General features: G+C 39.0%; 1 protein-coding gene across 11 annotated transcripts in view; it reads left to right on the top strand.

The window, feature by feature from the left end:
- The window catches only part of MYO9A (myosin IXA), a 250999-nt gene that overhangs the window by 215632 nt on the left and 21201 nt on the right, over positions 1-14166 (top strand). For all 11 annotated transcript variants that reach the window (XM_049852703.1, XM_049852700.1, XM_049852694.1 and 8 more), the window contains 4 exons: positions 1466-1594; positions 3219-3324; positions 4517-4648; positions 5390-5513. In XM_049852703.1, coding sequence (XP_049708660.1) covers positions 1466-1594; positions 3219-3324; positions 4517-4648; positions 5390-5513 — 491 coding nt within the window. The remainder of the gene's footprint in view (positions 1-1465; positions 1595-3218; positions 3325-4516; positions 4649-5389; positions 5514-14166) is intronic.

Here is a 14166-nt window from a genome sequence, read left to right as displayed (position 1 = left end):
GATAATATCCTCCAAATCAAGACCAAATATTTGTACTTAAATAGGTATTTTCATGCTCATAAAGTTTTCATTACATGTTGATCTTTAATTTGCAGCCAGAAAAATCCAGTCTTTTCTGTGGTGCTCGTTTGCTATCTTGCAGCTTTCTAAAAGGTCTTTGGTATTACATAGCCAATTCAGCAAGCGTATACTGAGTGTATCATTTATACAAGACATCACTAGGCATTTTCAGACAGATCTCATTTAATCTTTTCAAAACTCCTGTGAGATAATGTGATAACTCTAATTTACAAAGGAGAAAATTAAGGTTTAGGGATTACAAATTGCTGATGAAGATGTAGGACATGGTGCTAATGATTTTATAATAATTTTAACAGTCCTATGAATTAGGCATATTATTATCCCCATTATAGAGGATCTAGCCCAAAGACTCATCATCAATAAGTGGCCAAGTTGGGATTTAACTTCTTCAGAACTATAATCTAACTGTTGCCTGCTAGTCTCTACTATTCTGACTTCAAGTCTGGTTCTCTTTCCAGTGCCTTTTCTTGCCTTTCTACATTGATGACGTAGTCACTTAACTTTATAGTTAGTAGGTTGAACACGTGTCTTTGTAGAGCTCTAGCCTCAGTCCTGGAGCATACTTAAGAGGTTGACCTCATTCTCAGCTTCTACTCTTTAATGATATTGAGAAGAAATAGATATTTTTGAATCAAACTTAGGTACAAAGTTTGTTTCTGTGTGGCCAAGAACGTATTCACAATGCTGTTTCTTTCTAGTTTGTTCAGTGACGAATTATTATGGAAATAATAACAGAAAATATCTCATAAAACTCTGTCAGAAAGTTCTGTCTTCCAGAGACTCTGTCTGCTGGTTCACAGTCAGTTGGCAACTGTCTGTAAACTATAAAGTAACTGTATCTTGGAGCAACACAAGTGAAAATAACTCCTTTTGTTTTCTTGATCATCTAGTCTGTATAACTTTAGGGGAATTTATACGTAAAATAGGATAAAGGTGTTTTCATTTACATCTCCTTAAGCTCAATTATCACTGTACTTTCATCTCTAAAAATGCCTTAATTGTCCTCTGGGCCTCTTTTCCATTTGTCACCTAAAGCATTTCCATTCAAATGGCCACTTCATGGACCAGTTTACAAGAAAATAAATTCAGAAATTGAGAGCAAAGTATTTAGGAACATTTATACCAATTGAGCAGTGTTGCAACCTGCAAGTATGCGGTCTTTATTTTTTAAACAAATATATCAGTCCTCAGCAGATTTGGAAAAAGGTAAACAAACAAAGCTGTTGGCTTCTTTAGAAGCACTGTTTGAAAGCATGAAATTAGATTGTAGAAGATATAAGTTGATCAGTTGAAGAAATATGAAGGCTTCTTTTGGTGGTAATAGTTTCTAAAATGAATTATTTGAATCTTTTGGCTTTGCAATCTAACTCTTGTCTCTGAATAGATGCTGAGAATGTAAACTTAGATGACTATAACATACACGTCATTGCAAGTGTATTCAAACAATGGCTTCGTGATTTGCCCAATCCACTCATGACTTTTGAACTCTATGAGGAATTTCTTCGAGCTATGGGTAAGCACAGGCTTCCTTGGTCAGAGCAAAGGCCTACACTTGAAACAGGAATCCCATCTTCATCTTATTAATTATTAATCTGTGTAGTTCAGAGTTAAGCTTTTGACAGTCAGTACAAAACTGTCAGCGTACTGTGTCACCTATTCAAATGTTGACTGTTGGGAGACTTATTAAAATGTCAGTATCCTAAAAGTTTTCTATGAATAAGCCACTTAGTTGCTTCTCACAAAGAAAGACATTGAAAGACTAGGGTTATGAAACAGATTAAAAGATTAAGTAGAAGAATTAAGGGTTGGTTGGTTGTTGGTGGTGTTAGGTGCCTACTCATAATAATGCTATGTACTACAGAAAAAAATACTGCTCAGTCCTGTGCCATCCTCACAATCATTGTTATGCTTGAGTCCATTGTTGGAGCCATTGTGTCAGTCCATCTTCTTGAAGGTTTTTCCCTTTTTCTGCTGACCCTCTACTTTCCCAAGCTCCAGGCGTGTAAAATATTGATGAAGGCCTCCCTAAAACTAGAGGTGTTTAAACGCTGAGGCACGCGTGACTCCTCAGATTCCCACGAGACTGGTTTAAAAGCTATGACAGTTGATTTGTTTCAATGGGGGATCAGTCTGCCACAGAATGGCTGAAAAATTAGGGCACCTTTATCCCATTCCTGTAATCAAGATTGAAATAGATTAAAACTCAAGAGACTGCTTAGTGAATAGTGAAAGTCAAGCAAGCAAAAGGAGTTAAGTATTAACTGTGAGTTGGTCTTCCCCTGTTGTGCAGATTCAACTGCCTCTCCTCAAGAGGGTGAGGAAGGAAGGTAATTTGACAAATTCTCAACCTCCAAATTCCTCAGACTCTATGGGAGACCATTACCCATTTTTCCATACATTGTATTACAAAATTACCTCTTTGTTTTAACAGAATTAGATGATGTAATTCTTAAATTTATAGGTTGCTTTTCACTGATTATATTTTTATTAGCTGCTACCTTAATGGAGCCCTGATGGCACACTGGTTAAGAGCTTAGCTGATAATCAAAAGGTTGGCAGTTCAAATCCACCAGCCACTCCTTGGAAACTCTATGGGACAGTTCTACTCTGTCCTGCAGGGTCGCTGTGAGTCGGAATTGACTTGACGGCAACAAGTTTGGTTTTTGGATTACCTTAATGATAGGTACCTCATATGTTTGCTTTTATTTCCTCTGAATCATCTTCAAGGACATTACTTTAAGGAATCATTACTGAAGATAATTTATGTATATTTGCTTCAAATGCATAGAATTGCCGTTTCTGTCTTCAATGTCAGTCATCTCTTTTGCCTGACCTTAGATCCATATATTGGCAACTGTCTTCCTCTGGTGCCTGGACCCATCTCACTACAGACTGCCCACTCCCCCTTTAAGTAATTTTTCAGGTCAAGCAGATTCCTAATGCTCCCAGAATCGTCTGTAGTCTTTTGTCATCTATCTTTAGTCTTTTCAAAAGGAAAGAAATTCTTTTTCCCCCATGCCCCTTACAGGCTAAACCTCTAGAGCCAGCCTCTTCTGCTACTTAGCATCTGTCCAGGAGGAAGATATAACATATAAGAAAGAATATTCAGTCTTGTTTAATGCTCTTACTGTTTTTAGGTCTTCAGGATAGGAAGGAGACAATCCGCGGCGTATACTCGGTGATTGACCAGCTCTCCCGAACTCATCTCAATACACTGGAACGCCTCATATTTCATCTAGTCAGGTAACTTCAAGAAGCAAGGATATGTTTAATAGTTCCTCTTGGATTCCTTTAAATATGTGAAGAGCTCCTCTATTTGGAAAACTGGCCGTCTTAGTTATCTAAAAAAAAAAAAATTTTTTTTTTTTTTTTGTGCCGCTATAACAGAAATACCACAAGTGGGTAGCTTTAACAAACAGAAGTTTATTCTCTCACGGTTTAGGAGGCTAGAAGTTTGAACTCAAGGTGCCAGCTCTAAGGGGAAGGCTTTCTCTCTCTGTCAGCTCTGGGGAAGGTCCTTGTCTCTTTTGGCTTCTGCTCCTGATGATCTCCGTGTGGCTTGGTGTTGTTCTTCCCTTTTTTCTGCTTCTCTTATGCTTGTTTAATATTTTATATCTCCAAAGAGATTGATACAAGACATACCCTTCACTAATCCTGCATCATTAACATGAAAAAGACGGCCCATTCCCAAATGAGATTATAATCACAGGCATAGAGGTTAGGATTTACAACACAAATTTTGGGGGGACATAATTCAATCCGTAACACTGGCAGAAGATCTTTTTTTTTTTTTTTCTATTTATAGTCAACACCTCTCCTACTGAACAAGTGGTTAGGAATAGAAATCCTCAGCTGGGTTACATGGCCCTATTTTAGCTGTGTAACTTCAACCTAGCCTGCTATCAGACTCCTCAGCTAGAAAGGATCAAGTGTCTATTGACATAACCTCATTCGTGGGATGTGGGTTCAGATAGTACTCGGGAGTTGACTGACAAAGAGACTTCAGAAGTAGCCTTTCTTCTTTTGAGTGTAAATATCAGAAGTAATTGGGAAGAACGCAGCCCTTCTTTGTGGTTGAATGTCTTACATGTCTGTCTAAAAAGGCCTTAAAGCCTCTACTTTGCATTCTTCAGACATGTTGGTCTGGTGCTGCTGGCCTTGAGCAGTGGGTCATGAACTTCCCTTGATAAACTATCTGCTGATAGACTATCTCCTGGCCTAGATTACTTCAGTGAAGGAACAAAGTGAAAGTGTATTTCCAGAGGCAGAGGAACGGTTTGGGAAAAGTCTACAGTGACTCCCTTAAATTACACTTTAACTTTGTGCCTCCCGTTGATGTCATAACGTCTTCTTTCTGTCATCTCCTCTGCCTACCTCCCTGTTATTCTCCCATTTTACCCACTTTTCACTTGGGGTTTTTTTTTTTCTTCCTTAGGATTGCTCTGCAGGAAGACACGAATCGAATGTCTGCGAATGCTTTGGCCATTGTGTTTGCTCCCTGCATTCTCCGCTGCCCTGACACCACTGACCCACTACAAAGTGTACAGGACATCAGTAAGACTACCACGTAAGGACAGTCATCGTCACCTCTGGAAGACCCAGGGACTTCTGGCTGAGACATGTAGTCATTTCATCCAGATAACAAACATAGCGAATGATTTCATGAATTCAGATGTTTTTAAGAAAATTGCTATGTGCCAACATCTAGACACTGTTAGATTGTCTTATACTGAAGGTGGAAAATCCTTTAGATTCTATTCAGCTGAGTGTTATTAATTTTGAAGGGTCTTATTTTTTAAATGTGGCACTTTCTTAGGACCGCTTATAGTTTCTAAATTTTTTTAAGTTCTATTTTATCAAATTATGTAAACGTCATGTCTTCCTATAATCTGGTTAAATCTGGTCTCTTGGCTCTAAATCCTTTTGGTTTTAGTACTTCAGTACTTGTATATTTTACCTTGGCCTTTTTTCATGGGCCTCTGCTTTTCTTCTAGAGTGGTGGTTCTTAATTTAACTGCAGAAGGAGCTAAAAAAATACTGGTGCTTAGGTCCCACACTCAGAGAGTGTGATTTAATTGGTCTAGGGTGTTGGGTAGCCTGAGCATTAGGCTTTCCAGATTTATTCTAAAGTGCAGCCTAAATTGAGAACCACTATTTTAAAACCTGTCTCTGAGCTCAAAAAGTAAGGAATGTTGATTTTTTTCCCCCATCCCCCAACCTCACTACCACACAGAGCTGAAAAACAGTCTATGGGTGCTACGCTTTGTTTTACTTTAACTCTTAACAGTTTTCTCTCCTCCTGTTTCAGCTGTGTGGAGCTGATTGTTGTGGAACAAATGAATAAATACAAGGCTCGTCTCAAAGACATCAGTAGCCTGGAATTTGCTGAGAATAAAGCAAAGACCAGGCTGTCACTGATTCGTAGATCAATGGTAAGATGCAAGTCACAGGTCAAGTGGGGAACTTCCTGGGGTTTTAAGTGTGCATTTGTGGTATAGAGAGGGGTTATTCTCAGAATCTTTTACATAGGGAACAAGTAAAAAAAAAAAAAAAAATCACCAAATTTCAAGGTGCTGTGGATCCCTCATTGTTGATCTTTTAGTTCTCTTTAGTTATATGTACAGACTTTATGCAGTTAAATGTGTACAATTTTTAAAATCAAATATTTGGATTAAATGTTGGTGGCTTAATAATCTGCCCTGTTTTCTTTTCCTGTCCTTCCCATGAAAACTTACCTATCCTGACTTTTTTCTCTGCTTTCTTCCACCATCTCTTCAAACCTCAACTATGTCATTTTTTGGTGGTCCTGCCAGCACTCATGAAAGAGAGAGAACTTACTCATTTGCAAGAATGTGATTCATAAGGATATGGAATTCCATCTATCTATGAGTCTACTATTATCAAAATAAAGATTCCTTTAAGGGCTGATTGTTAGGTTTGGGGGAAAGCCTTGGAAAAATGATAATTTATGTCCTCCATTTGCCCACTTTTCTGTTTAATACCTCCTCTTGTAGCCAGTGACCTGTAGATAGTTCTCGTGGACCAGTGAATGATCAGTAGAGTCTGGGTAGCTGGAGAGCTACTGCTGCATTAAAGTTTAATTACTGTTCATTTTCTACCCTTTCCCTCAACTGTGAAATAAAATTACTGTGATGAACACCCACTCAGATTCCCAGTAAACCTCCAAAGAGAAGAGAGAAGCAGTCTTCTCTATCATCACATCGGTGCTTTTCCAGGGGCCCAGTAATGCTTCCTCCATATCTTCATAGTTTGTGTTTAGATTAACATTAAAGTAACTCTGTTTCTTCCTTTACTATTTAATCTGCCTGACACAGAACAAGTGCCTACAAATGTTTGTTGATTAAGTAAGTGAAAGGTCTTCTCTAAAACCAAATATAAACACAGACTTTTACCAGGCAGTAAAGGTTTTTAAAGGTATTAAATAAAGTACATCATAAGATACTATCTGAATCTTTTCCCCAGAAATAGAAATCCCATTTAGAAGTGAAACCCCTTTTGTAGCATGAATTTTCCTGAGCTCAGTTCTGAGAGGCCCAGTTTGGCAGGGCACATCCAGGGAGGAAGGGAAGAGGCCTTTTAGTCTAAAGCTACTTTTCAAAGTAGGTAGATAAGCTGTGCTTTTTTTGCCAGCACTGCAGAAGATGGATATATTCAATCCACTGACAGGTTAAACCTTCTCTTTTAATGGGACAATGACATGTACATTCTAACCTTCTGCTTTCCTTTTCATGTCCTTCCTAATCCAGAAACCTGTACTAATTGCAGTTAGATTTATGAGCATTACCCGCAATTCAGTCTCGGTATGTATTAATATTGCAATGTATCACAGACACTTCACATTATTGTCTCCCATTCATCCAGGAGTTGTTCTGCTCTGTCTATCATTCATTCCTGTCCATCTCCATGTGCAGCCCCAGTCAGGTTCTACATTCTGGCCAGCCTTCACTTTGTTTTCTCTTGCTCTTTTTCTCTAGGTCTTTCATTTCCCTTCCTCTGTGTTATGCATCTATTTGCAGTATACCGGTTTCTCCTCTGTCAGATAAACCGTTTAAAGTGATGACTTATTCCTTAGGAAAATGCATCCTCTTTGTGGATTTCTTCTTTGGTTGAATCGTTCAAGTTGGAAGTTGAAAGCACTGGGTTATCAAATTAGTTTCTGCTTTATGAGCTTTGCTGCCATCAGTCTCCTCCACTCTTATTTTAAGCACCTATTGCCACTTTAGGTATTCCCCATCAGTAATGCTTATTTGTTCATTTATATCTGTGACTTTGATGGCATCTTCCCAGATGTAGGAGTATGGCTCTTACTCTTACCTACCTAGCATTTATCAAGAACAAACCCCCAAAAAAGTGGTTTTTTTTGTCTTGATCAAACTTTGATCAAGACAGAGCAGCAAATAGGAGTGAGCAAGTTGATGGACTAGTTCTAGGCCTAAATATCGTAGTATAATAGAACTCATGTCAGGATTTCTTTGCTGGTGCCTCTGTTCAATTCCACTGATTATACAAAAAAGGAATGGAGAGATGGAAAGCTGAGAACACCAGTCTATGCAGAAATTAATTGCAGAGACTGTGTATAACCAGTTCATTGAGGATTCTTGTTTGGGTATAAATACGTGTCAGTTTTGCTTTTTGTCTAGTAACTGCCCCCCAACTCTGCCATGTCAACCTCCTCTTTCCTTACTGGATGTCAGCTACCTTAGCAGAGTCTTGTCACTATTCCATAATCTTCAAAGGCTCCACTCTCATTTCAGTATTTAAGACTTAGTCTTCTTCGTATTGTAACTTCAGTTACAGGCTTGATCCAGTGCTCATCTCACTCCCTCCCAAGACAGACTAGACCTTAATCTGTGTCTAGATACTTTGGGAATAGGTGGGTAGTCTCTGTCTGTCACACATTTATCCTGTCCCTCATTGTGCCTTTTCCCCTTCTGGTGTTGAGACCCAGAGGAGTGATACACATGATATCCCAGTGTTGAGGTGGCAGCCCTCTTTCTTGATTGTTTGGCACTGCTCTTCTGGCTCAATGTTGTTGGGCTAAATGAATACAAGTGGTATCTCCACTTTGCCCTGCTGATGATAAGCTCAATCATATTCAGTTTCCATAAGCATTTCCTTGCAAGATTTGGTTACATCTTTTGGCTAAACTCTGACTGATGGCATTCACACCATGTGATTCTGACATGTATGTTTTTTGTCTCAAGACTTTACTCAATCAAATCTACCTCCCAACTCTTGGGCCCGCAGGCATATTGAAGGAAAAGTTCCATTTGCCATACCTCTTGGGAACCAAGAACTCAAGGGGAGGGGATAGTTTTGCCCATCTCTCCTCCTGATACTTCCGCACCATGCCCACTCCCCATTTTTCTTATCTCCTTTGCACATGATAGAGGGGCAAATCAGTAAGTCTTTCACCTGAACGGAAGACCAAACAAGGAATGAAATACCAGTCTCCCTTTCTTTTAGATGATCTCAAACTTTGATTCTTACCCAATGGATTTGGATAAGACTACTTTTTCCCTAAAAAGGGGGGGAATAGCCTCTTTTCCTAAACCCTTTGGCGTTCCCACCAAAGTCCATAACCCCCCTTTTCCGTCAACTCTTTTAGAGTCACATTGAGGGGGAGGGTGGTACAGTGTTCATAATAGGGCTGGTTCAGTACACTGGAGCCTGTCAGTAAGCCCTGAGGCTAGGAGGAGGAATGCTTTATTATCCTCAGCTTTAGGGTTTAGCCACAGTTTTGGAACAGGAGGATAAATGCCATTTAACCATCCTGTTACTTATATGTTTAGCCGTAGAAAGGCTTTACGCCCAACCTTGTTAAGAACAAGACTGTATCTAAGACGTAGTTGGTATTCAGTAAGCATTTATGGAATTGAATTTCGGAACTGAATCTAGGATAGATAGCAGTGAGTTTTTAGAATACCCATTACAAAGAAGCTAATCAAAGGTAATACCAAAAAAACCATTGCCATCAAGTTGATGCTGACTTATAGTGACCCTATAGGACGGAGTAGAAGTGCTGCATAGGGTTTCCAGGGAGCAATTAAAGGTTTGAACTGCTGACCTTTTAGTTAGTAGCCAAGTTCTTAACCACTGTGCTGCCAGGGCTCCAATCAGAGACAATAGCCTTCATGTATTCATAGATAGAAAAAAAATACTGTTTTCTCCTGATGTTTGAGCTGTTCCCAGAGATTATAATTAAGTGCATAGTGACTTCTGAAATGAAGGGTGAAATATGTTTCTGAAAGGTAAATTATCACCAATGTGAAAAATGTTTGAGTCAGATGGTGAAAAATGAGTAGTGGTTTAACAAATGGAGAAATGGAAAGGAGAAAAACAATTGCAGAGGCAAGAAAGCATGGAACAGCAATCTTGAGTTGCTAGAACTGAGACAGGAAGTGGCAGAAGAAGCTGGAAAGATGGATTGGGACCAGATGTATGACATTAAGAATTTTGAATTTTCTGCTTTGAAGCATTTTTAAGTAGAAGAATGTCACCATCGGTATGTCTTTTAAAACATTCTGAAGAAAAACAGATTAGAGCTGGGAGATTCTGGCAGCTGTAATACCAGTTAGGCATCTCTTGACATGCTGTAAATAATCATATCAATTATCATTGAAATAGGTTGAATACTGAGGTAGTTGGAAAATGATCTGTTTCTGTTACTAGGTGGATGGTGGTGATTAGACTTAAAGAACATGATCTCTAACTAGGTTATTCCCATACTGGAATTTTACAACACAATATTCTCACAATCCATCCAGTTATGCCTTTTCTGTAACCAGTAAGTTTTATGAATCTGTAAAATTCCCTCAAATTATCCTCTCGATTGATATTACACACAAAAGTTTCTATAGCCAAACAACTTTTGAGATATAATGTCTAGCACTTTGAAAACTTTGACCATGGAGTGCTTTTCTTCGTACTGTACCTAGTCGAACAAATGTTCTAAGAAAGACATTTTAGAAATAGCATTCTGATTTTTAAAGTAGTATCAGTTGCTACTTTGTTTACTTGGTCTGGAGTTTCAAAATCGCTCTAAATATTTTCAGCATATTCCTGCTGGTTGGCAGTACCTGTGAATTTTGTATCATCTAGCCTTGTTAAAGGAGCCCTGGTGGTACAGTGGTTAAGAGCTTGCCTGCTAGCCAAAAACGTCAGCACGTCAAATCTACCAGCCACTCCTTGGAAACTCTGAGGCAGTTCTACTTTGTCCTGTAGGGTCGCTATGAATTAGAATCGACTTGACAGCAACGGGTTTATTTTTTGGTTTTTTATATTTAGCCTTGTTAAAGAACTTATCTGCACGTCTCTATTGGCATATCTGCAATTCTGTATTAATGTTGATAAATACATCTGCGGGGTGAAGCTGTGCAATTGACTACCCTGAAAGAAGCCAACCTACTGCCCCCTCAAAAGTTAAGTATTAATAATTGGAAAGCCAAGAATCAGCCAAAAAGTGGTAGCTTTAAGCTCCAAAGGAAAGAACAGAGAGATTTATAGTGTGGACTTCTTTGACTCCAGCAAAGGGGCCTATCATTTCCTCATGGTGTCTAAGTCTACCATTCACATTCAGGTGACCTGCCATACAGATTCAGAGAAATGTTATCTTTGATAAACTGTAACCAGCCCCCTACTCTTTTTCTTTTCCGCAAACCCCTCCCAGAAAGCATTGTGGTATCCAGGTGGTATTACTTGCACCTGAGGAAAGACCTGCCTTTCAGCAGGAAGCATGTAGGGCCAATGGTGGGAAGGATTAGGGACAGGAGATTTTTGGGAGCATAGGCAGATGGACAGTAGGAAATAATTCCTTAGTCTTTGTGAAGCATCTTTTTCAAAGCCTTGGAATTTTCTCATCTCTCAGATGCTGACAAACAGGAAGAAAAATTATGTAGGAAATTCTAATAGACAAAATTCCATAGGAATGGAAGAGCTAGAGTAATATCTGGTAAAGGAGACCTGAGAGAGAGAGTCAGGTTATTAGGGGAATGAAAGGCAGAGGGTGGGAAGTAAGAAAATATAAGGATTACTAGGAGTCCCTGGGTGGTGCAAATGGTTAAGCACTCTACTACTAGCTGAAAAGTTGGTGATTCTAAACTACCCAGAGACGCCTCGGAAAAGGCCTGGCATGGAACAGTTCTATTCTGCAAAACGTGGGATCGCCATGAGTCAGCAGAATCAACTTGGGTGAATGGACAATAACAGCTCTGGTCTAAGGAGGCACAGGGTTATATGTGAGAGAGAGAAGGTGAAGAGAGTTTGTAGACAGTGATCAGGGAGTTCGTGTGTTTAGAGATATAAAGTGCAAAAGTTAGACAAGGATGAATGATACTGACTCTTTATGTATTTTTGCTGGTAGAAGGAGTATTTATATTCTGAAAGTTGAATGAATGTTAAATAGCCTCAACTAACCCTTGTAGTGCCTTTTTTCTTTTTAAATTCAGTTTTGAAACTTTGTACTAGATGGTAATCTACTTCCTAAGAAATAGCTGCTGAAAACCCTTTGGCGCCTAGTTGTACTCTAAAACACATGAGGTCTCCATGAGTTGGAATTGAATCAACAGCAACTGGGTTGTTTTGTTTACTAGCACTTTTTGCATAATAACTAATGTACGTTGGACTTTTAAGAAGCTAGTTTCTAATTTCTCGCAGGCTTACTTTGATTCACAGTATCAGAGTTTTTTGTGCACCATTGAACATGCTTCAGCACAGCTTCCTGCATCCTTTCTGCTTTATGAGCCTTATAGTGTTTTCAGAAGGTGTAAAAACTCTCCTCGTAGGCCTTATTCATTTTAACACATATGGTGTACCCTCTACTCCCCTTCATTGTTATCGCCTTAAGTCTTAGCAGAAAATGGAAATGTGGGGCTCAACTGAGGATTACCATTCAGAGGATATCTTCTGTCGGCTCTGGGGGAGGTTCTTATTGTCAAGCTTCCCCTGGTCTGGGGACTTCTCAGTGCAGGCATGTAGTTCAGAATGGTGAGAAACTTGGATATGTAAAAGGGAGACTTAAGTTAAATCAAAATCAACTTGTTTTTGAAGCATACTGTGTAATTAGCACTGTGAGGCCATGGAGGAAAGCCCAGGACTCACGGGGTCTCATCTTAGCTTTTACTTGATGGCAATGGGTTTGTTTTTTTGGTAGCTCTTATTGTAAGCTTTGGTGCTGTATGTCTTATATTTATGATAGGGAATGGGAGCTGATGTTAGTTACTATTTTTCAGCGAAAAAAATAAAAATTTTACCCTAGATCTCCTTCAGGATTTGGAATGAGTGTACTTGAAGAGTATCCTCAAATTGCAGGGCCAGCTGTTGAGGGCTGGAGAGGAGTTTTATTTTTAACCACAGACTGCCCTCATTTTCAGGGAATAATTGGTCCCAGAAAAAGATAGTTTAAAATGATTGCTTTAAATGGCATAATTAAAAAGGTTGATCTTATGTATGTATACACGTAACTCTGCAACTCAGTGGAATAGTCTCAAAAATCAGGCCACAAGAAAAATCTCAAAAGCCAAAGAGGAAATCTAAGGTGAAATTAAGGACCGCTGGTGGCGCAACGGTTAAGTGCTTTGCTGCTAACCAAAAAGTTGGTGGGTTCGAAACTACCCAGCAGCTTCGCAGGAGAAAGAGCTGGCAGTCTTGCTTCCCTAAAGATTACAGCCTAAAAAACTCTAAGGGCAGTTCTACTCTGTCACATGGAGTCACTCTGAATCAAAAATAGACTCGACAGCATCTAACAACAACAAACAAATTATCAGGCGTCTTAGTTATCTTCTGCTGCTATAACAGAAATAACACAAACGGATGGCTTTAACAAAGAGAAATTTATTCTCTCACAGTCTTGGAGATTGGAAGTCTAAATTCAGGGGGCCAGCTCCAGGGGAAAGCTTTCTCTTTCTGTCAGCTCTGGGGGAGGTCCTTATTGTCAAGCTTCCCCTGGTCTGGGGACTTCTCAGCGCAGGAACCCTGGGTCCAAAATACGAGCTCTTCTTTTGGCACTACTTTCTTGGTAGTTGAGGTCCGCATGTCTCTGCTCACTTCTTTCTTTTACATCTCAAAAGAGATTGACTTAAAACACAACTTAATCTTGTAGATTGAGTCCTGACTCATTAACATAACTGCGCTAATCACACCTCATTAACTCATAGAGAAAGGATATACAACACATAGGAAAATCACATGAGATAACAAAATGGAGGACAATCGCAATAATGGACTAGCCAAGTTGACACCCATTTTGGAGGGACACAAGTCAATCCATAACATCTAGTAACTAAAAAACTACAATAAAAACATTATATATCTGAGTCTGTAAGATATATAGCTAGAGCACTGTTCAAGGAAAATTTTATCACATTAAAAACAAATGAGAAAAAAAAATAGACATCTAAATCAAGAGATTAGAAGTAAAACAACAAGATGAACTTAAGGGAATCAAAAGGAAGGAAATAATGAAGATTAAATCAGGAGATAAATTAGAAAAAAAATGGTTCTTTGAAAAAGCATATCATTAATCTAATTAAGAAAAAATGGAGAAGGCACAAATTACACAAATAAGAAATAAGGGAAGAATTAAGGATAACAGTGGAAATTTAGAGTCATAAGAGACTTCTGTTGTATTATTTATTGCTGTATAACAAATTACCCCAAAACTTAATGGCTTAAAATAATACACATTATTTCACAGTGTTTTGGGTTAGGAATTTAGGAGTAGCTTATCTGGTTGGTTCTGGAAGGGTTTCTTATGAGCTTATAGTCAAGGTGTTCTCTCGAGTTGTATTTATCTGAAAGGGTTGCTGGAGCTTAGGACTTTGTTTTCAAAATGGCTTATTCACATTGCTGGCTTGTTGGTGCTTGCTGTTGGCAGGAGGCCTTTGTTCCGTGAGTATCCAAATGATATGGTAGCGGTTTCTTCCAGAGAAAGTGATCCAAGAAAGAAAAAGGTGGAAGCTAGTATCTTTTATAACGTAGCCCCAGTAATCACACACCATCATTTCTACAGTAACCACATAAGTCAGCCCTATTCAGGGCAGGAGGGGATTCTACAAGGGTATGAAT

The sequence above is a fragment of the Elephas maximus genome, chromosome 13 (genome assembly GCF_024166365.1).
Source record: "Elephas maximus indicus isolate mEleMax1 chromosome 13, mEleMax1 primary haplotype, whole genome shotgun sequence".
Lineage (NCBI taxonomy): Eukaryota > Metazoa > Chordata > Mammalia > Proboscidea > Elephantidae > Elephas > Elephas maximus.
This window is presented reverse-complemented; position numbering and strand designations above follow the sequence as displayed.